Raw genomic sequence first — 23,493 nt, 5'->3', positions numbered from 1 at the left:
TCTGTAACCCAAGGTACCACTGTATAATGAAGGCGCCAGGTGAGCTTCCCTGGGGAGAGCCACTGCAACTCATGGAATGGCCAATGTCGCTCCTGCCGACGATCTTGATGACTGAGTTGGGAAAGCAGGGTGCCCCTGGTCCTAACTTGTTTGGGGCTTTGTAGTAGGTAGGCAACCAATGCAGGTGTTTCCACGATGGTGTCACATGTTCTTGGCTAGATTGTCCCCACCTGCAATCTGGCCACTGCTTTCTGCACCACCTGGAGCCCTAACCAAGTCCCAGGCCAGCCCCACAAAGAACCCATTGCAGTAATCAAGCCTTGTGGTTACCAGTGCCTGGACTACAGTCCAAGAAGAGTTGTAGCTGGAGAACAAGACAAAGCTGGCCAAAGGCACTCTGAACCACCGAGGAAACATGGACCTCTAGTGGCAAAGATGTACATGACTATGCTCTCGTTCCTACTTGCATGGTGTAGAGGCACTCACATCAACATTTCTCCAAGGAAAATAGGGATGTCCTATTTATCATCATCAGCTTCAACATCATCATATTTTTATTATTTATACCCTACCCATCTGACTGGGTGGCTGCAAACGTACCTCGCTATATAAGACGCACCAGACCACAAGACGCACCTAGTTTTTGGAGGAGGAAAACAAGAAAAAATATATTCTGAATCTCAGAAGCCAGAACAGCAAGAGGGATCACTGCGCAGTGAAAGCAGCCATCCCTCTTGCTGTTCTGGCTTCTGGAATAGCTGCGCAGCCTGCATTCGCTCCATAAGACGCACACACATTCCCCCTTACTTTTTAGGAGGGAAAAAGTGAGTCTTACAGAGCAAAAAATATGGTATATAAAAAGACAATAAAATATTAAACATTCAAAAACTTCCCTGCGCAGGGCTGCCTTCAAATGGTTTGGGTGTCGGAGAACTCCACACTCTCCAACATCTCTCCAATGAAAATAGGGACGTCCTATTCAATTATTATTATTATTCTTATTAATCTTATTATTATTATTATTTCATTATTGATAGCCCTCCATACCCTCCAATGAAAATAGGGACGTCTTACCATACAACATTACTCCAATCAAAATAGGGATGTCCTAAGAAAAAAGCGGGACATTCCGGGATCAAATGAGAAACTGGGATGGCTTCTGCAAATCTGGGACTGTCCCTGGAAAATAGGGGAACTTGAAGGGTGCTGTGTAGGGGGAATGCTTCGCCCCCCCCCCCGGCACTTGGGCTACATAGTTCCACAGGGCGCACTTTTTAACATCAGCATGAGCAAACACCTGACGTTTGGGGGCACTTCACAAAAGACAGCCAAGAACACAGTAGAAATATTAAGAAAACGTTTGTTTAATGAGCGGCATTTGACCTGAGGATTGTTTAGAGAGAGTCCGGCAGCTTTGGGGCTACCCCACGAATGACGGGGGAAAGGTAGAAATCATATCATTTTCACTACAACTATTTGGTCTCCAAAAAACAAAGAAAACCCATAAATAATCTTGCTTCACAAAGGCTCAAAGCACACACACACAAAAAAACCCACACTCCCCTGCCCCCCGCAATAACTTTGCTGTTGCTCCTTATCAAATACATTCAGGAACACAGGAGCTCTGTTGGAGCCTTTTGGTCAAACATCAAAACAATAAAAGAAAAGCAAGAGGGAATAAGAAGCCAATGTAGACAGCAGCATCGACACCCCCCAGCAGCAGCAGCAGCAGCCCCAAGCAGTGCAAACGGTCTGTGAGTCCCCCCCGCCCCCCACGAAGGTGCATAAAAAAATAGAGTTCTCTTGCAACATCCGTCATTGCAGCAGAAATATCTTTGCTGTCCTTGAACATGGAGAGAGAATTGTGCAGCCAAGACTTTGGATCTAAGTTAACTGGAGATAGAAAAGAATCTGGGTTCGACATATGGCTTTTGCGTCTACATGTGGGCAGGAGGCGTCAAGCTGGGAAGTGGGGCCTCCTTGTCCTGCGCCTCATCTCAATCTGAGATGCACTGGATCGTGGGCAGAGCTTTTACATTCCTGGCTGGTTCCATCCCCCCTGACCCTGCAAATACAATTTGCTTCACTGTTATGTACTGAGTTGAATAGGATCCAAAAGGCAGCAGTCTGATTGGTCCTAGAACAATAGGATTCAGAATGCAGCAGTCTGATTGGTCCTAAAACAATAGGATTCAGAATGCAGCAGTCTGATTGGTCCTAGAACAATAGGGTCCAGAATGCAGCTGTCTGATTGGTCCACAGGAGCCACCCAATCCAGTTCCAGGTGGAAGTGAATCCGCAACCTGATTGGCCTACAGGTGAATCCCGGAATTAGCCAATCATGTGGGTCCCATTGTGTAAATAATGTATATAAAGCAGACATTCTGGGGGAACTTCCATTCCTCTACACCACTATGAGCTGAATAAAGAGCATGAAGTCCATTCTCGACTCCAAGTATACCGTATTTTTCACCCTATAGGACGCACTTTTTCCCCTCCAAAAATGAAGGGGAAATGTGTGTGCGTCCTATGGGGCGAATGCAGGCTTTCACTGAAGCCTGGAGAGCGAGAGGGGTCGGTGCGCACCGACCCCTCTAGCTCTCCAGGCTTCAGGAAGCTCTGCGCAACCCTCGGGAGACCGGCTCCGAGGGTTGCGCAGAGCTGCCTGCAGTCCTGGGATCAGCGCAGCTCTGCACAGCCATCGGGAGTGGGGAGCGAAGTCCCGCCCCGCTCCGGATGGCGGCGCAGAGCTGCCTGCCGTCCCGGGATCAGCGCAGCTCTGCGCGGCCACCGGGAGCCGGGGGCGAAGCCCTGCCCCGCTCCCGATGGCCGCGCAGAGCTGCCTGCAGTCCTGGGATCAGCGGAGCTAAGTCCCGCCCCGCTCCGGATGGCGGCGCAGAGCTGCCTGCAGTCCCAGGATCAGTGCACTTCTCCCCATAGCCAGCCCCACAAGCTCGGGGGACAGCGGGGAGGCGGAGCGTGCCTTCCCGCTGTTCCCCGACCTGGTTCTTCAAGCCCCGCACCTGGGGGGGAAATAAAAAAAATTTTCTTTATTCCCCCCCCCCCAAAAAAAAACTAGGTGCGTCCTATGGGCCGGAGCGTCCTATGGGGCGCAAAATACGGTATTTCATTCACCTTCACCTCCTTGTGAAAAAAGGAGAATTGCAAAAAGCTTGTCGTTTTTGAGATGCTCTGTAGAGACTGAGAAATGACAGTGAGGGAACAGCCACAACCTGGGGATTTTCTATCAACTGGAGGCCATTTTCTCTCCTAGGTCTCTGCAAACCTCATCCTTTTGGGTCTTTTTTTAACCTCCTGGCTCCTAAGAGGCCCTTATTCCAGGTTGGAGCACTGTGGCGTTTTGCCTTGTGCATGCACACCTAGGAGGTATGAAAGCAAAGAGAAATAGATGCTGGTAATTTAATCAGTTTCATAGGTCATTGTAGTGAGCTTTTGCCACTGCAACTGGCCAAGTGGAAGGGAGATTCAAAATATAAATATAAGATTCCATGTTTGTCAGGTGAGAAAAGGGTTAGGACACATAGAGTTCCCTGCAAGTTCCTAGAGGGCACTCTGTGAGGTCACATCCTCTGTTTGCCCAGGTGAGAAGGGTAACAATAGGATGATAATCTTCATCATTTCTTCACACCTGAGGAACAGTCACTCTCTTGTCATGAAGCCGTAGGGAGAAGGTGATCTAAACCAGTGTTTCCCAAACCTGGGTCTCCAGCAGTTTTTGGATTACAGTTCCCATCATCCCTGACCACTGGTCTTGCTAGCTAGGAATGATGGGAGTTGTAGTCCAAAAACAGCTGGAGACCCAAGTTTGGGAAACACTGATCTAAACCATGTATTTTGTAATCTAGAAGGATATTTTGCCTGATTTACTTATTTCACTGATATTTCCTGCTTGAATCGAGTCTGCAGCTTTATGTAAGTAAACAATATTTTTATATCTTTACATTACAGACTTCCATGTTGTTATTTTGTTTAGAGGGATCAATAAAGGGGAAGATCCAGTCTGCCACAGGCATCCTGGATAATTCTAGAAAGTTACACAGCTTTTCCCCAAGTTGCTGTGTTAATGCTGCAAAGGGTGGCATATTTTCAATTTTGCGAAACTAGACTCCGATCTTACTAAAGTGAATAGGAGAGAAGATAATTAATAAATAATATAATAATAATTTATTATTTATAGCCCATCCATCTGGCTGGGTTTCCTGTCCCAGCTTCCAAATCCATCCCAGAATACATGAATTCCATGTGTTAGGGATGAGGCTGTTGTAACCCTCCAGATTTTGTAGGATTACTATTCTCCTCAGCCCCAGGCAGCATGGCCAACGGCCAGGGATGATGAGAGCTGTTGTCCACCAACATCTGAAGGGGTCACAGGTTCCACATACCTGCCACACACCAAACATCATCAAGGACAGCTCTGGACATGGAGGCCTGTGAACTAAGCCTTGATGCCCCCAAAGTGAATGTGATAAATGGCAATGACCCATTCCGACATGCAAAACTGCAGGTCTGGCCCAGGTAGTTAAGTGGGACTGGAATGAGGAGACCCCATTCCCCTCACAGATCTGCACTTCCCAGAGTGGTTTAACAATGCGTCCCTCTTCCCAGGGAACTCTGGGAATGTGGAAAGGGCCATAGCTCACTGTTAGAGCATCGGCCATGCACACAGAAGGTCCCGGGTTCAACCAAACAAAGAATCTGACTTCGTGTAAGGCAGCTTCCTGTAATGAGGAGGTAGAATGCTCAGGGTGGGTGGTACCACTTTTTGGGACGCTCCCCTACAAGCAGAAAATGAAGTCCGCAACAGGAAGAGAATGGCGACCTTGTATCCCTGAACTACCAACCACCAACAAATCAGGAACTTGTGTGTTGTATTCCCGCCCCACTGGAAGGGAATGAAAAAATGGCGTCCTCCAGCTGAAATTTAAAGTGGTACAGCCCACTCAACCACCTCAGGTCTGCAACTGTACTGTACTGTATGAGTAGACCAGGTGTTTGTGTGCAGATATGTGAACCAGGCTCAATTGTACAGAGCAGAGGAACCCAGAATGTGCGTACAAGTGCCAGCCAGGTCTGAATGAAAGACCTGAAACTTGAGGAGTGTCAGGGCAGCCAAACGGACCATGGGTTTTTGACCAGGAATAGAAAACTGCCTGGCTCGGATAAGGCCCCAGCAATGCCTGGGTACTGCAACCATCTGGAACAAAGCTGAGGTGATCCGTATTATGAAGTGGGGCAGGAGAGACAACACTCTTCCAAACAGCAGCAGCAAAGATCCAGCTTCATTTTGCAAACCTCCCCCATCCGTATGTTAATGTTGGTCCCTAGTGAACGTAGATCTGTGTGGGCGGGCTTGCCAAGGCATCTTCTACTGGCAATGGTGGATGTTGACTGTTATTTGCTCATGCAAGGGGATTCATTAACAGCGAGCAGCAGAGGTCCGAAAAAGGGCCACCCACTGGGTGGAAATAGTGACTCGCCAGGTGAAACCAAGCCGCACCTGCCTGGGCAGATCCCGTTCCTCCCAGCCGAAAGATGTCCCTACCCAACACGACCATCATCTTGGGTAATAGTCCTCTGGTACCCCCGTGAGGTTTCTGAGTTTCAGGGCCGTGTCCACTGTTTTGATGTAGCCGTTGATCAGTTTCCTCATCTCAAGGGTATAGGGGTCGTATTCCAACTTCCTGAGCCCAGATCGCTTGAAGTTCCCATCCTTCTGGCCTTCCACACACAGAAGACGGTCCTCAAGGACTGCGATGCCCAAGAGGCTGACCATTCTCTTGAGCTGAATGAAGAGGTCTTGTTTCAGGTCCTCAAAGTGCACCACCAGGACGCTTTTGCCGTATTTGAGCCAGTCGAGGGTGTGCGTCGCCCACCAAGGGGCATAGTTCTTGACGAATTCTGGCCATTCTGAAAGAGGAGAGGGGGCATCCTGTTAATCGGCAGCAGGGCACAGGGTGGGATTCTGAGCACATTTGGTGCCAAGTGCAATGGGACCCACAACAGACCCACATTAGAAACAGCTTGCCCTTTGTCCATGATGGTAGAAATAAGGTAGCTGTATCAATTAAGTGTTTTAAATTTGTTGTTAGCAGCCCTGAGCCCGGTTTTCTGAACCGGGAAGGGCGGGGTATAAATAAAAAATTATTATTTATTATTAGTCTCTGAACAGACCTGGATCAGCTCAGCTTCAAAAAGGTATGAGTGGGAGGCTGGCCAGAGATATTTTGCTTCCTGAGACCCAAGACAAGATTTTTTTTTAAATTGCTTTTTTCCATCCCCCCCCCATAAAATTTATATTACACTAAAAAACCCAAAAGGAACAAAACAATCAACTCATCCATGAAAACAGTTTAGAACAGAGCAGAAATTTAAGGCTAGAAAAATGGAGAGAGCTGCAATAAACAGGTTCATTTGTCCCTAAGACACAAACCTGAATGAATTCCTGCCCCATGTCTACACCCGTGCTATGGGTTTGGAGGGAACAGAGATAAGAGGATAGAGCCCTCTTATACTTGAACAAATAAGAAGGCAACAAGACACAGATTTTAGTCTCTCTGTGTGTGTGTGTCCCAGGGTCTGGGGCAAACCTACAGGAGATTGGTGGAACATAAGCTGGGGTAGCAAACTGGGGTAGCAAGTTGGATAAAGAAGCCCAACGATGAAAAGGAAGCCTGAATTCTTGTAGAGATGTTCTGAAGTAGGACTATATGGGAGCTCTGTGGTTCCTCGTGTGGATAAGCAGAGCAAAGATGACAGCCACCTTGAGCTGCTTAGAGGAAAAGTTGGATGTACAGTGGTACCTCTGGTTACATACTTAATTCGTTCTGGAGGTCTGTTCTTAACCTGAAACTGTTCTTAACCTGAAGCACCACTTTAGCTAATGGGGCCTCCCGCTGCTGCCATGCCGCCACCGCACGATTTCTGTTCTCATCCTGAAACAAAGTTCTTAACCCGAGGTAATATTTCTGGGTTAGCGGAGTCTATAACCTGAAGCGTATGTAACCCGAGGTACTACTGTAGATGCAACAACAATAATAATAATGAATAATAACCAGTCTGGTTCTTTGATTCTGTGTACCTTGGAACCCGTTTATAAGGGTTGCTCCAACCTCACTACCAGGGCAGCAACCCAGAGAGGAACGAGTTATTGGCTCCAGGCAGATCAGCTCCTGACGTGGGTCCAATATAGTCAATGCTGTTTTGCAGGGAAGGGGCTGATTGGGAGGGTCATCTCATCATGTCTACCTTACCTCTGTTGCCATAAATGCATAATTCCCTAAGAAAAAACCTTTCCTGGCTAGGCTCTTTTTGTTGATGATTGATACGATCTCATTAGCAAGCTGCTCCGTTGGCCACCAGGTCCTGGGCTCAGTTAAACATGCTCCCTTGCTTTAGAAAAGGAGAGGAAATCTTTCAATTACCCCTGAGGTTTCCTGCTAATTGATCCTCACATTAAAATCGGGTGATAAAATGGATAATGAACCAGATATAATCTGCCAGAATTCCGTTTGCAACTGTAACGGGCCCAATGCCTCATTTGCGGTGCAGGAAAAGTTTGGACCCTTGAACTTTTCGTCTTCGCCTCCTTGAGGAAAAGACAACCTTGTCCACCCTCCCCTCCCCACATCCCTTATTAATCCTCTTGAACTGTGTTTTATCCCCCACCTCTGAATTATTAAATGGACTCTCTGTTCCATTAAACAGAAGCGGGACAATTCACCTTGCATAATCATATCACATAAAACTTTGCTTTGGAACCGATCCAAGGGATATCATAAAATTAATGCCATGGAACAAAAACACAGAACTTTTTTTTTTTTTAATAAAGTAAAAATCACATAGACTTAAGCTTGGGGGAGCCAGGAGGAAAAGTGTAATCGGAAGGAAGGGAGCAGGGTAAGTCTGCAGTCTGGCACTAGGGTGGGCATCGAAGATCTGCCCATCTGACCACATGGTAGTACAACTGACAGCTACAGCAACCCAGCAAGAAGCTGACTAGGTGCAATTTTAAAGCCTGGAGTTGCGAGTGCAACCAGTCTGGTTTTATTTCTTTTGGCTGAACTTGTGCAGTTCTGCAGGGCAATCTATTTAAATTCCCTTGCAAGGGTCAAGACATGGGGCAGGGATTCATTCAGTTTGTGTCTTGACCAGGGACAGTTGGATCCGTTCATTGCAGCTCTCTCCATTTTTCTTTTAGTCTTAAATTTCAGGTCTCCACATTTCTGCAGCATTCTTCCACTGAAACAAAAACCCTAAGCCTAAGGCTATATCATGGATAGTTGAAACTTTGGTGATGCATTCAATGATACAGTTATTTGACAGTGTAAAGGTAAAGGTAAAGGGACCCCTGACCATTAGGTCCAGTCGTAGACGACTCTGGGGTTACGGCGCTCATCTTGCTTTATTGGCCGAGGGAGCTGGCATACAGCTTCCAGGTCATGTGGACAGCATGACTAGGCCACTTCTGGCAAACCAGAGCAGCGCACGGAAACGCTGTTTACCTTCCCACCGGAGCGGTACCTATTTATCTACTTGCCCTTTGACGTGCTTTCGAACTGCTAGGTTGGCAGGAGCAGGGACTGAGCAACGGGAGCTCACCCCGTCGCGGGGATTCAAACCGCCGACCTTCTGATCAGCAAGTCCTAGGCTCTGTGGTTTAACCCACAGCGCCACCCACATCCCTATGCCGGCCATAGTGTTTTACATATGTGGTGTAAATATGGCCAGACATTGTGCTTGTGTGCTTTTGAGAGTTTTGTCACGCCGCCTTGTGAGGGCACTGTGCCCTAAAAGGTAGGTTAAAAAAATAATCTTTTAATAAGCAGATAGAAGCTGGTGGGGTGGATCCCCATATTTACCTTTCCCTTTCCAGTGGGCGTGAGCAGCAAACCCAATGTGACCTCCATATTTCCGGTTGAATTCAGCCATGAGCGCTTTGTAGGGGTTGCGGATCAGCAAGATAGCTGCATCAAACGCCTCGATTTCCTTCTGCCCGCTCTCGTGAGTTTTGATGCAGATTGTCCTCCCACTTCGCCAGTGGTCCCGTTCACCTTTGAACCCTGTTGTGGGGGGTGGGGGGGAGGAAAAGGAAGAGCAAAGAATGAGCTCTAGGGACAAATATGGGAAGATGGAGTAAAGCTGAAGAGGAAGAATGAAAGAAGACCCAACAAACAGCTTACCCTCTAAATCATGGGTAGGCAAACTAAGGCCCAGGGCCCAGTCGCCTTCTAAATCCGGCCCACGGATGTTCCGGGAATCAGCGTGTTTTTACATGAGTCCTTTTATTTGAAATGCATCTCTGGGTTATTTGTGGGGCATAGGAATTCGTTTATCGCCACCTCAAAAAAATATAATCTGGCCTCCCACAAGGTCTGAGGGACAGTGGACCGGCCCCCTGCTGAAAATGTTTGCTGACCCCTGCTCTAAATGTCCGTAAAGCCCACACCTTCCCTAATTCTCAGCATTGTTGTCTCTGCTATCTCCGACCAGCTGATTTTCCTGCGTTCTCCTTGACATCTTTGTGGCTCCTTACAAACACAAATCCTTTTCTCCCTTACCACCGCCCAACAGGGCCAAACGCAGTGAGGGTCAAAGAGATTTGTTTCAATGGTGTCTTCCTGGCTAAGACATTTCAATGGGCCTCATAACTCAGAAAACGGTGGTTTGTGTGCATGCGTGTGAGAGAGAGAGAGGCAGAGAGATAGAGAGAGGAGCTCTGGCGAGAATTCTTAAAGTGAGGAGAAACATTTGAAAAGCCAACCAGCCAACATCTGTAACCATCCTGCCCATTAATGTCAAATGGCCTTTGTCTCTCTCCACAGATGGTTCATCTTGAGGCTTTATAGCAGTTTGTTCATTAAAGAAAGAAGAGAAACTGGGGTGTGTGAGGGGGCACCCAATGCCACAATAGCTGAACAGAAGGTGATGGCCTCATGCCACATTCCAGAGAAACAGAGGAATGGTCTGTTGGGGATGTTTAGTCTGGAGAATAGGGGACTAAGAGGTGACATGAGATCCATCACCTGGTACTTTGGGGCTTAGGTGAATCATAGAACTGTGGAGTTGGAATAATAATAATAATAATAATAATAATAATAATAATAATAATAATAATTTTTATTTATACCCCACCCTTCCCAGTTCAAAAACTGGTCTCAGGGCGGCTAACAACAAATTTAAAACACTTAATTATAAAAGCAGCATAAAATACAGTATAAAAACATGAACAACAATAAAATTCAAAGTTCAGAAATCAATTTGGGGGAAATCCATCTAATAAGCATTAGATAGTCACCAGGGCTAGCTGGCTGAATTGGTCCTACTTGGGCCAGCAAGGAGGACAGGGGAGAATTAGCTGTGGGGTCTCAGAGCAGGTAATCTTCATAAAAGTGGAGGGGGAGGGAAGAGAAATAAAAGATCAGGCTGAATTCAAATTAAAGGCCAGGTGGAATAGCTCTGTCTTACAGGCCCGACGGAAGGAGGTTAAATCCTGGAAGGCCCTAGTCTCATGAGACAGAGCATTCCACCAGGTCGGAGCCATCACTGAAAAGGACTGGCCCTGGTGGAGGATAGTCTGACTTCCTTAGGGCCCAGGACCTCTAAACTATGGTTATTCATGGACCTTAAGGTCCTCTGCGGGGCATACCAAGAGAAGCGGCGCTGTAAATACGAGGGGCCTAAGCCACAAAGGGCTTTAAAGGTCAAGATCAGCACCTTGAACATGACCCTATACTCCACCGGAAGGAATCCCAAGAACCATCTAGTCCAACCCCCCGCGGTGCAGAAATCACAACTAAAGAATCGCTAACAGGTGGCCATCCAACCTCTGCTTTGAAAGCTCCAGTGAAAGAGAGTCCACCCCCCTCTGAAGTAGTTCGTTCCACTGTTGAACAACTCTTACGAAGTTCTTCCTAACATTTTAGTTGTCATCTCATTTCTGATGATTTGAACCCATTGGTTCGGGTCTCAGCCTCTGGAGCAGCCAAAAACAAACTTGCTCCATCTTCCCTGGGACAGGCTTTCAGATATGGCCACGAAGATAGCTATCGTGTCACCTCTCAGGCTGCTCTTTTCCAGGCTAAACATCCCCAACTCCCTCTGTCATTCCTCATAAGGTTTGTTCCTTCCCTTTGCTGGGGCAACACCTCTGCTTCTCTGGAGCTTTCCAGGGTCCTGAAGGCTCCAACCTCTGGACACCTGGAATGTTCTGCATCCTGCCTCCCTGCATTGACCTGCTTCCTTGTGAGGGTCCAGCTTCTCTGCAAGTGACATTTAAGGCGAACGAAGCCCTGGTTGAGCATCCCTTCAATTGAGGGGTGGACAGGACTCCCTTTGCAATTCCTCCATCAGTTAGCCAAGTAACCAGTTTCCTTTGTGGCAGACAGTGGGCATCTGTCAGCACAATTTCATCTGAAAACCATCTGTTTGGCTCTCAGTCAACACAGTCAAAGACTGACAAAGCTCAGCGATGTTGGGAGGGAGGACAGATTGGGACACTAACCCATGCTAGCTACTATTTCTAGCCAACGGGGAGAGATCAGATGGCAGGAGATACAAGATATTAATTACATACATGTAATTTGCTTCTTTCAATTAGAACATGCACAAAAGAGTTTCATGGCAGCTACTTTGCTCATTGCTCGGATATGCTTTGACCCAGCGAGGTAAGCGGAGACTGGCTCAGAACAAACAACCACCAGCTACCATCTCTGATATCTGGCCAGCAGAAGCAAACAGTCATAATGATTGGCCACCACAATTATCGTGTGGCAATGAGTTCCATAGGTTTAATCTCATAGCAATAATAATAATAATAATAATAATAATAATAATAATAATAAGAAATTGTACTTATATCCAGCCCTCCCCAGCCGAAGCCAAGGCTCAGGGCGGCTAACAACAATCAAATAATCAAACAATCAAATAATCCAACATTCTAAAAACATTTCATTATAAAAATTAATTAAAATCAAATTAATGGCAACCGTTAAGCAAAATTCTGTGCAGGTTGCCAGAGGAGGGAGTCAGGCTGCGCCCTGACCAAAGGCTTGGTGGAACAACTCTGTCTTGCAGGCCCTGCGGAAAGATGTCAGGTCCCACAGGGCCCTAGTCTCTTGTGACAGAGCGTTCCACCAGATTGGAGCAGCAGCCGAGAAAGCCCTCGCTCCAGTTGAGGCCAGCCTAACCTCTCTGTGGCCTGGGACCTTCAGGATGTTTTTATTTGCAGACAGTAGGTTCCTCTGTGGGGCATACCAGGAGAGCGAGTTACAATAATCCAGTCTGGAGGTGACCGTCGCGTGGATCACAGTGGCTAGGTCAGGGCGAGAAAGATAAGGGGCCAACTGCTTAGCTTGGCGGAGATGAAAAAATGCCGCCTTTGTTATAGCTGTAATCTGCGCCTCCATAGAGAGGGAGGTATCGAAGATTACACCCAAACTCTTAACGGACGGTGCTGGCACTAATTGCACCCCCACAAGAGATGGGAGTTGCCCCCCAATCCCATATCGTCCCGTCCCAGCCAGAGGACCTCTGTCTTCGAAGGATTTAACTTCAACCGGCTTCCACGTAACCATCCGGCCACAGCTTCTAAACATCTGGTCAGTATGTCTGGGGCCGAGTCAGGATGGCCATCCATCAACAGATAGAGTTGGGTGTCATCGGCATACTGATGGCAACCCAGCCCAAAACTCTGGACAAGCTGGGCAAGGGGGCGCATAAAGATGTTAAAAAGCATCGGGGAGAATATCACACCCTGAGGCACTCCACACACCAAGGAGTGGCGCGATGACAATTCCCCCCCCAAGCGCCACCCTCTGTCCCTGACCAGAGAGAAACGAGCGCAGCCATTGAAGGACTGTGCCCTGGATCCCCACGTCGGCAAGGCGGTGGTCCAGGAGTTCGTGATCGACCATGTCAAAGGCTGCTGACAGGTCTAGAAGAATCAGCAGCCCCGACCCGCCTCGATCCAGCTGCCTGCAGAGATCATCTGTTAGGGCGACCAGAGCCGTCTCGGTCCCATGACCAGCGCGGAAGCCGGACTGGAATGGATGTGACAGTAGTGCTCATATACGAATATAATAGCTATACATTCTAATTCTAAATAAATAACTGTAAATCTTCGTTGTTGTTGTCACATAGGCTGCAAACTGTGCAATCAGCCCAAATTAAGGAACATAATAGGACTGACTTCTGAGTGGGCATACATAGGATTGGGTTGCATATATGCCAGGTATTAATTTCAGTGCTTCATTACGAGTCATCATTACTGCTATCACGTAGCATTACAATGACTTTTATTACCACCGGGAATAAGTAACTCTTGGGTTTTATAATACCCGCTGGCAGTGAGCTGCACGGGGCACGTAACGCAAGACTGATGGTTAACAAATAAGAACATAAGAAGAGCTGTGCTGGATCAGGCCAGTGGTCCATCTAGGTCAACATCCAATTCTCACAGTGAAGAAGAAGAAGAAGAAGAAGAAGAAGAAGAAGAAGAAGAAGAAGAAGAGGAGGAGGAGGAGGAGGAGGAGGAGGAGGAGGAGGAGGAGGAGGAGTTTGGATTTGATATCCCACTTTATCACTACCCTAAGCAGTCTCCTGCCAACCTAGCAGTTCGAAAGCACGTCAAAGTGCAAGTAGATAAATAGGTACCGTTCCAGTGGGAAAGTAAACAGCGTTTCTGTGTGCTGCTCTGGTTCACCAGAAGCGGCTTAGTCATGCTGGCCACATGACCCGAAAGCTGTACGTCGGCTCCCTTGGCCAATAAAGCGAGATAAGCGCTGCAACCACAGAGTCGGCCACGACTGGACCTAATGGTCAGGGGTCCCTTTACCTTTAAGGAGTCTCAAAGCGGCTAACAACCTCCTTTCCCTTCCTCCCCCACAACAAACACTCTTTGAGGTGAGTGAGGCTGAGAGACTTCAGAGAAGTCTGCATGTGTGCAGAGCAGCTGCATGTGGAGGAGCGGGGACGCAAACCCGGTTCACCAGATTATGAGTCTACCGCGCTTAACCACTACACCACACTGACCATCCAGATGCCTGTGGGGAAACCAGCAAGCGAGATCCGAGCACAAAAGCCCACTCTTCTCCTGTGGTTTCCAGCCACTGGACAAGCTCTGACTGTGGAGACGGAGCATAGCCTCTGACTTTGCAGGTACATGTCATAGACTCATAGGATTATTGGCTCCCAGGACGTTTCCGAGCACAATTCAAAGTGTCGGTGCTGACCTTTAAAGCCCTAAACGGCCTTGGCCCAGTATACCTGAAGGAGCGTCTCCACTCCCATCATTCAGCCCAGACACTGGGGACAAGCTCCTTCTGGCAGTTCCCTCCCTGTGAGAAGCAAGGTTGTGGGGAACCAGGCAGAGGGCCTTCTCAGTAGTGGCACCCGCCCTGTGGAACGCCCTCCTGTCAGATGTCAAGGAAATAAACAACTATTTCACTTTTAGATGACATCTGAAGGCAACCATGTATCAGGAAATTTTTTACTGTCTAATGTTTTATTTTATTTTTATTTGCTGTAAGCTGCCCAGAGTGGCTAGGGAAACCCAGCCGGATGGGCAGGGTATTATTTATTATTATTATTATTATTATTATTATTATTATTATTATTATTATTATGTTGGAAGGTACCCCCAAGGTCCAATCTCCTGTAATACAGCAATCACAACTAAAAAATCCCTGGGAAATGGCCATCCCTCTTCAAAATCTCCAAGAAATGAGAGTCCACCTCTTTTGAGGGAGTCTGTTCCACTGCCAAACAGCTCTTACTGTCAGGAAGTTCTTCCTGATGTTTAACTGAAATCTTTTTTCTTAACCATTGGTTCAGGTCTCACTGTCTGGGGCAGGAGGAAACAAGCTTGTTCTGTTTTCCATGTGACTGCCCTTCGGATATTAGAATATGGCTCTCGTATCTCCTTGCAGTCTCCTCTTTTCCAGGCTAAACTAAGGTTACCAGATTTTTTTTTCAAAGAATCCAGGGACACCTTTTTTTGAAAAGAGAAAAAAAAAGTTATTTTTAAAAAGTTATTTTTTTAAAAAAAAGAAGTAATATTTTCTCTTCTGTGGTCTCCTCTGTCGTGCAACCTTCCTCTGGGTCCCAGCCTGCTCTCTTGGAGCGCTAGCCGACGTACAGTAGGCTTGGGTCGGGCCTGGGTTCAGCCACGTGTCCTTGCTCTCCCGGTGCTCTCCTACCTCTCCTCTTTAGTGGCAGCAGCGGCGTGACAAGGTCAGGGCTCCCCTCTTTTTTCTCCTTCTCTCTCTTCCTTCTCCTTCTCCCTCCATCGGCTCCGGGGCTTTCCTGGCCCTGGAACATCGCTGGGCAGTTGGCCAGGTGGCTGGGTGCTCTCGCTCCCGGCTCAATTTGGGATGTGGGGGTGGGGTCAGTGGTTCCCCCAGTTGATGTGCCGGGCATCCCTGGTTCCCCCCCCCCAGCAGTGGCAGTCTCAGCAGCCCAGAGCCAGCCTGGTAGCGCATTTGGCTCTGGCTGGCTTCAGGAGCTGCCCGCTGCTGTGGCGCCCACCATTTTGCCTCTCCGGAAGTCCCCATATGATGTGTCTTGTGCCGTTGAACCAATCACGCAACATTCATTCCCTACTAATAAATCTACAACACTTAAAATATAAATCCGGGGACATTAAATGAAATCTGGGGACATTCCGGGGACGGATTTTGTCCGGGGACAGATTTGTAAATCCGGGGACTGTCCCCGGGAAATGAGGACATCTGGTAACCATAGGCTAAACATCTGCCACTCCCTCGACCATTCCTCATATGGCTTAGTTTCCAGATGCTTCACCATCTTGGTTGCCCTCCTCTGTACACATTCCAGCTGGTCCTCCTTAAACTGGGATGACCAGAACTGGAAACTGGGCTCCAGGTGTGGTCTGCCTGAGACAGAATAGAATGGTAACCTTCCCTGTTACAGTGAGGAATTTCCTCTGCTAACCTTTCATTCACGTGGGCTGCCTTGTTCCTGTCCCTTAAACCGCCTTAGGGGGAGAAGTAAAGGATGATCTTGTTGCCCATGAAATATTAACTCTGTAAATAATTTCCCACAGGAACGGAAAGATAGATGGCCTCTGAATCAGCGAGGGCAAGGAGAAACATGATGATCCAACCCAAAGCATACAATCACACATGACAGAGAAATGTGCTGCATTATTTCCAAAAAGCTGCAGTATTTGCTCTGGAGAAAGGCCCGTTTGTAATAGATTTCTTTCTTGCCCAAGGAAGCAGAGTGCCTGTGTGTAAGAGAGATTTACTGTACTGCTCTGCCAGGGAGTCTTCTCAAACAGTAGGAAGACTTGGGGTGAAATGACCAGCTTTGTCATAAGATTATGACTGAGCTGGAGGAGTCTTAAGAAAACCCAACTCATCTCTCTCTCTCTCTCTCCACTCACAACTGAAGCCGAAAGCTGTCACCTGACCCTTCTCTCCCGTGACGCTCTCCAGCCATTGGTGCTGCTGCTGTGATGTCATGGAACACCCAATACAGCTTTGAAGCTCACTGAGTGAGTTTGGTCTGTTCAGCTAACCTACCTCTCAGGGTTGTAATGAGGATAAAATAGAGAGGGGGAGAACTATGAATCTGCTTAAAACATTTTTTGTTCAAATAGGCCTACCCAGATATGTAAAAAGCTGGTGTGTGTTTTAATCGGGTTTTGGGTTATCTGATTATTATTTGTATGTTTTAAAAAGTTGCTATTTTTAAAACAACTGATAATTTTATTGCTTTACCTTTTTTGTAAACCACTTTGAGGCTTTGTTCTTTTTAACTGTCAAATGGTATATAAAAGGAAGATTTTACAGCCTGGATCTTTGCTAACCCAAAGACTGTATGAACCTTTTTGTAAGGAAACCAAGTACTTTTCTTTTTAAGTCATTTTGAACCTTTTTTTTTTTTCATTTTCATTTTACTGCCGATATATGGAGACTTGTATGCTGGAACTTCTGGAAACCAAGTAACACACCTGGAAACACAGATGCTAAGCACCTGTGATTTATTCTAGCCTAAGTATTTTGATGTGGAATGTTTGTTTTAAGGTGGATGAGGGCAGATGCAAACCTAACCAAATTTTAAAATGCTTGGAGTGATCACCATTGTGCTTAGCTCTGTTACTGGAGAGCAGTCCTGACAGAAACATACCGGGGGGGGGTGTGAGAGGTTAAACTGACTGCTCCCCACTCCCCAAAACATTTGGCCTCTTTCACACCAGGATCTGAAGATATTCTTACTTCTCTCTTTTTTTCCCCAAGTAAATTTTTATTGTTTTCCTTATATATTCTTTTCCAACAAACCATATTAATGCCATACATTCCCTTTGACTCTGCCGAGTCGCGACTCCCCTCCCTCCCTGCAATTGGTATATTTAACCCTTTCTATCACGCACATCATTCTCACAATAGTACTATTATACACTGAAGGTATTATGTCAATCCTGCTAGTGTCTTGACCTCTTTACAATTCTCCTTTAAATATTCAATAAATTTTGGTATCTTTGGTCTTCCTGGTCCCGGATCCTCCCTGACAATTTGGCAAGTTCTGCATATTCTGTCAACTTCATCTGCCACTCCTGGATGGTTGGTATGTCTTGTGTTTTTCATCTTTGGGCCAGGAGGGTTCTTGCAGCGGCCGTAGCATACATGAACAGATTTTGGTCTCCCATTTTGATTTCCATTCCTATTAAACCTAATAGACACGCTTCCAGAGATATTCTTCTCAATTTGCATGTCTCTGTTTAAGGCTGTTAATCCTGCTCCCTGCTCTTCCTAGCTGGTTTTATGGTCACAAACAAGCTGCATGTAGCTGGCCCTGACTGTGCCAATAAGCCGAGTCTCTGCACATTCCTCGCCTCTCTGGGAGATTATCGGAGATTGATTGATGTAATGGGGCTTTTCTTTGGTATTCTGAGTTGGCCTTGAGGATTTCCCCCCCTGGTTCCCCAGGAAGACTCCTCTTGTTAACTGATCTGCTTTTGTATACCATGGATATTTTAAAGCTCTGATGATGCAGAACTTCCAAGGGAGTATCGCAGTTAGTTTCCAGGCAACCGATCGCAATTCACATAAAAGGGTCTGAAGTCAGCCTGTTTCACAGTGGCTCTCAGCCCTGGGAGGAGGAGCAAGCTTGTTTTCTTCTGCTCTGGAGGGTAGGACCCAAACCAGTGGCTTCAACTGACAAGAAAGGAAATTCTGCCTAAACAGCAGGAAGAACTTGTTGACAATAAGAGCTGTTCAAGAGTGTTCAAGAGACCATAGATAGTCATGGCTGGGATAATCCTGGGAGCTGTGGCCTGTTAAGGGTGCTGAGATTTCTTTGTTCTTGTTGTTGTTTAGTCGTTTAGTCATGTCCGACTCTTCGTGACTCCATGGACCAGAGCACGCCAGGCACTCCTGTCTTCCACTGCCTCCCGCAGTTTCGTCAAACTCATGTTGGTAGCTTCAAGAACACTGTCCAACCATCTCGTCCTCTGTCATCCCCTTCTCCTTGTGCCCTCCATCTTTCCCAGCATCAGGGTCTTTTCCAGGGAGTCTTCTCTTCTCATGAGGTTGCCAAAGTATTGGAGCCTCAGCTTCAGGATCTGTCCTTCCAGTGAGCACTCAGGGCTGATTTCCTTCAGAATGGAGAGGTTTGATCTTCTTGCAGTCCATGGGACTCTCAAGAGTCTCCTCCAGCACCATCATTCAAAAGATTTCTTAGGAAACCCTTATTTCCCTTACAAGAACTACAATTCCCAGAGTTATCTGGGAAGAGCGACTGATAGTTAAACTACTCTGGGAATTGCAGCTCTGGGAGGAAAACAGGGGCCTCCTAACAACTCTCACTACCACAAACTACAACTCCCAGCATTCTTTGGGGGAAGCCATGACTGTTTAAAGTATTATCATAATGTTTCGAATGGATGCTGCAGATGAGGATTCACTACAGGAAAGGGTTTCAGCCCCCACCCCCTTCCTGATTCTTTTTATATTAAAAACACCAATAAATTCCAAAATAAAACAAGTGCTCCCCTCTCACCTTTGTTATAAAGAGAGCCGTCGAAGTAGTAGCTGCCAGTGTAGAAACCTGTTGCCAGTTCAATGAGGTGCCTTGCCCAGGTATTGCCGGCCCCAGGAAAGCTTGCAAGGGCAACAAACTGCTTGGCCCGAGCCGTTAAAAATCTCCGGTCCATACAGCGGTTATCTGTGAGCAGATCAAAACGAAGGCGTTAGCTAGGAATGGAGGGATCCTGCGGTCACTGGGAGTGAATAAGTGCACAAAACACCAAGTAAATCAAGAGGAGGCCTTGGACATCTCCCTGGAGAGGGAATCCTAAAAGTGAGGGGACAACACCAAAAAGACCCCGCCTTTCTCTGCTAGTTTCTTTATTATTTTTTCATTCAGAAACCACTTCCTATAAAGTGATTTCACAATAAAATTAAAAACGTATTGTTGTATGCACCCCAATCTCTGAGTGGCAAGAGACACTAGGGGTTCTTGCACCTACCAGTGGGTTGGTTTACTTGGAATGAAGGCCGATGGAGGGACTACTGCGATGTTCTCTACATGGAGCTACCTTTGAAAATGACCAGGAAACTACAATTAATCCAGAATGTGGCAGCTAGACTGGTAACTGGGAGTGGCCGCCAAGACCATATAACATTGATCCTGAAAGATTTACATTGGCTCCTACTACGTTTCCAAGCACAATTCAAAGTGTCAGTACTGACCTTTAAAGCCCAAAAAGGCCTCGGCCCAGTATACCTGAAGGAGCGTCTCCACTCCCATTGTTCAGCCCAGACACTGGGGTCCAGCTCCGAGGGCCTTCTGGCAGTTCCCTCACTGTGAGAAGCCAAGTTACAGGGAACCAGGGAGAGGGCCTTCTTGGTAGTGGCACCTGCCCTGTGGAACGCGCTTCCATCAGATGTCAAGGAAATAAGCAACTATCTGACTTTTAAAGACATCTGAAGGCAGCCCTGTTTAGGGATGTTTTAAATGTTTGATGTTTTATCATGTTTTTAATCTTCTGTTGGGAGCTGCCCAGAGTGGCTGGAGAATCCCAGCCAGATGGGCGGGGTATGTACGTATACATACATACACACATACATACATACTGGGGTGCAAGTAACAGTATGCATAGGATTTGCTGCAGTGGCGTAGCGTGGGGGGTGCCAGGGGTGCCAGCCGCACCGGGCACAACATCTGGGGGGGGGGCGCGAGTCCAGAGGGAAGGGACAAGTTCCTTCCTCCGCCGGGCTCCCCGCCGCCACCGCCAGCCTTGCGCCCCAGCGTGCGCGCCCCCTGCCGCCACTGTGGCTGCACTCCACTCACTGCTCGCAGGAGGAGCAGCCGCTGCAGCAGCACCGACGCCGCCACCGACGCCTGGCCGGGCACGGGCAGCCTCTGCACCCCGCCGCCGCCGCCACCCCCTTGGCCCAGCCACAGGCGGCGGCTGCTTCTGCCGACTGGGAGGGAGGAGAGCTCCGAGGGGCCTCGCCGTGCCCTGCACTCCCCAAAACCCTCCGAGAGGAAGCCGGCGGGCGGGCGAGGGTCTCTTGGCAGAAGGGGGCACCGCTGGCTCCGGCTCTCAGCGCAAGTCTCAGCCGCGGGGGGGGGGGCGAGGACGGAGCACGGCTGGAAGTCCCCGGACCCGGCCGGGAGGAGGAGAGGCGCTCGCCAAGCCCGGATCTGGAGCTCCACCTACAGCCAAAGGAGAGGAGGGGGCGGGGAGGCGCCCGAGGGGAGGCGGATTCGGCTGACTCGGCCCGCGGGGGCTCCGCAAATAATAAATTTAATAAATTCCTGCTGAGCCTTTGGGGGGGGTCCTTGGCTCCTTCGCTTGCCCCCAGCCCCAGTGGCGTAGCGTGGGGGGTGCAGGGGGGCCGGGCGCAACATCTGGGGGGGGGGCGTGCTTGCACTCGAGTGCTAAAATCCACGGGTTAGGGGGCGCAAATTACTTGCCTTGCCCCGGGTGCTGACAACCCACGCTATGCCACTGATTTGCTGCCTAAGTTATTGGAACTTTGTTCCCCCTGAAATCCGCAGCACTCATTGTGAATGTCTTACATCCATTTCAACAGAGCCAAAAGGAGATTGGTCTGAATGGAACACATAGAAATACAATGCATGAACAAATCCAGAGAGCAAACTGAGTTAATAGAGTAAGAAGAAGAAGAAGGGAACGAGAGGGAAATGGAGAAAGGAAGCGGGCAACCGCTTCTTGCAAAAGTCAAACAGCGGTTTCCTGCATCTAACCAATGGAGCTATCCATCTGATGGAAGCCGGAACTAATTACTGTTTCCTTCCAAAGCGAAATTTATATCTTTGGTAATTAAAAGAAATAAAGGGGTGAGGGTTTTTTTGTTTTGTTTTTTTAAAAAGCAAACAATTGACTCTCTAAGGATTCAGACGGCGGTGGGCTGGGGATATTCCCCAGTCCTACGCAGATGCCAGATGGGTTGAGAAAGGAACCTTCTTCCTGCAAATCACTTCCATACAAAGCAGCCCTCTACCTTGAACTTAAGGGGACATGGGTGGCGCTGTGGGTTAAACCACAGAGCCTAGGACTTGCCGATCAGAAGGTCGGTGGTTCGAATCCCCGCGACGGGGTGAGCTCCCGTTGCTCGGTCCCTGCTCCTGCCCACCTAGCAGTTCGAAAGCACCTCAAAGTGCAAGTAGATAAATAGGTACCACTCCGGTGGGAAGGTAAACGGCATTTCCTTGTGCTGCTCTGGTTCACCAGAAGCGGCTTAGTCATGCTGGCCACATGACCCGGAAGCTGTACGCCGGCTCCCTCGGCCAGTAAAGCGAGATGAGCGCCACAACCCCAGAGTCGGCCATGACTGGACCTAATGGTCAAGGGTCCCTTTACCTTACCTTACCTTGAACTTGAGTCTGATAAACGATGAAATACTTGGAGGTGCCACAGCTCTCGAATTCCTCCCCGCTGCATTTTTGGGAGCAGAGCTGCTCATCTTCCCTCTCGTGCAACGTGAAGAGGGTTGTAGGGAAACCGCAGTGGCAGGTGGTGGCAGCCAGTGCCGCGAGTGGGTATTCCTGGTGGAAGAACAGGGGAGAATAATTTTGTGCATTGCCTTTGAGAAGGAGTGCAGTTAGAATCATGAACTTTAGACCTGGAAGGGTTCCGGGGGGTCATCTAGTCCAGCCCCCAGAATGGCCAGTGGTGCAGGATGATGGAAGTTGTGGTCCCTCTGGAAGGCCAAAGCAAAGAAGAGGATGTACCAATGAAGGAGGAAGGGATAACTAAGATGATAGGTAAAGGTAAAGGTACCCCTGCCCGAAGGCCAGTCGTGTCCGACTCTAGGGTTGTGCGCCCATCTCACTTAAGAGGCCGGGGGCCAGCGCTGTCCGGAGACACTTCCGGGTCACGTGGCCAGCGTGACGAAGCTGCTCTGTTGAGCCAGCACCAGCGCAGCACACGGAAACGCCGTTTACCTTCCCACTAGAAAGCGGTACCTATTTATCTACTTGCACTTCAGGGGTGCTTTCAAACTGCTAGGTGGGCAGGAGCTGGGACCGCAGACGGGAGCTCACCCCCCCGTGGGGATTCGAACCATGTGATCGGCAAGCCCTAGGCGCTGAGGATTTACCCACAGCGCCACCCGCGTCCCATCTAAGATAATAGACCATGCCAAAATGGCAAAGACGACTGTGAAAATTTGGGACCAAGATGAAAAAAAAGTTTATACAAGACTGGACTGAATATATAGAATATTTTAAGGTCCACTTACATGTAGGTAGCCGTGTTGGTCTGCCATAGTCAAAACAAAATAATAAAATTCCTTCCAGTAGCACCTTAAAAAGGTAAAGGGACCCCTGACCATTAGGTCCAGTCATGACCGACTCTGGGGTTGTGGTGCTCATCTCGCTTTATTGGCCGAGGGAGCCGGCGTACAGCTTCCAGGTCATGTGGCCAGCATGACTAAGCCGCTTCTGGTGAACCAGAGCAGCGCACAGAAACAGCGTTTACCTTCCTGCCGGAGCGGTACCTATTTATCTACTTGCACTTTGACGTGCTTTCGAACTGCTAGGTTGGCAGATAGTGTGCATGCACACGAAAGCTCATACCAGTAACAAGTTTAGTTGGTCTCTAAGGTGCTACTGGAAGGAATTTTTTTATTTTGTTAAGGTCCACTGTAAAGGTCATGGGTCCCTTTACCTTAACCTTACTGATTATTTGATAGTTTTCTTCCTTTTGTAAGCCACTTGGGGTTTTTTTTAACAATCAAGAGGCACATAAATTTTATGAAAAAAATAAATTATATGTATATTTCACAGGGTTGCTTCCCTGCACATTCCCTCCAGATATGTGCAAATTTTTTTTTGCACACAATTTCCCCTAATAGATGCATTTTTGAAAGCCATCCCCCTATAAGTAATGCATTTTTGGAGGTAATTTTCACAAACGTACACTTTGTGTGTACCCCTTCTTCCTTCTTTGCACACATTTGTTGGCTGGATAACGCATTG

General features: G+C 48.0%; 1 protein-coding gene across 2 annotated transcripts in view; it reads right to left on the bottom strand.

Annotated features, from left to right (window-relative positions):
- Positions 1-4,804: 4,804 nt before the first annotated feature.
- Positions 4,805-23,493, bottom strand: part of WSCD2 (WSC domain containing 2) — an 84,434-nt gene continuing 65,745 nt past the window's right edge. The window contains exons 6-10 of one of the 2 annotated variants that reach the window (XR_014528119.1): positions 21,885-22,059; positions 19,042-19,206; positions 8,880-9,080; positions 5,280-5,928; positions 4,805-4,903 (exon numbers count right to left, since the gene is read on the bottom strand). Coding sequence is in view for 1 of the 2 variants with exons in the window: in XM_083511422.1 (XP_083367548.1) it covers positions 5,576-5,928; positions 8,880-9,080; positions 19,042-19,206; positions 21,885-22,059 (894 nt within the window). In the remaining variant the exon portion in view is untranslated. Of the gene's footprint in view, positions 4,904-4,982; positions 5,929-8,879; positions 9,081-19,041; positions 19,207-21,884; positions 22,060-23,493 lie in introns of those variants that run through there. The other variant, XM_083511422.1, reaches the window with a different exon arrangement.

This window comes from Podarcis liolepis (assembly GCF_965112155.1).
Source record: "Podarcis liolepis genome assembly, chromosome: 7".
In the NCBI taxonomy this organism is placed as follows: Eukaryota; Metazoa; Chordata; class Lepidosauria; order Squamata; family Lacertidae; genus Podarcis; species Podarcis liolepis.
This window is presented reverse-complemented; position numbering and strand designations above follow the sequence as displayed.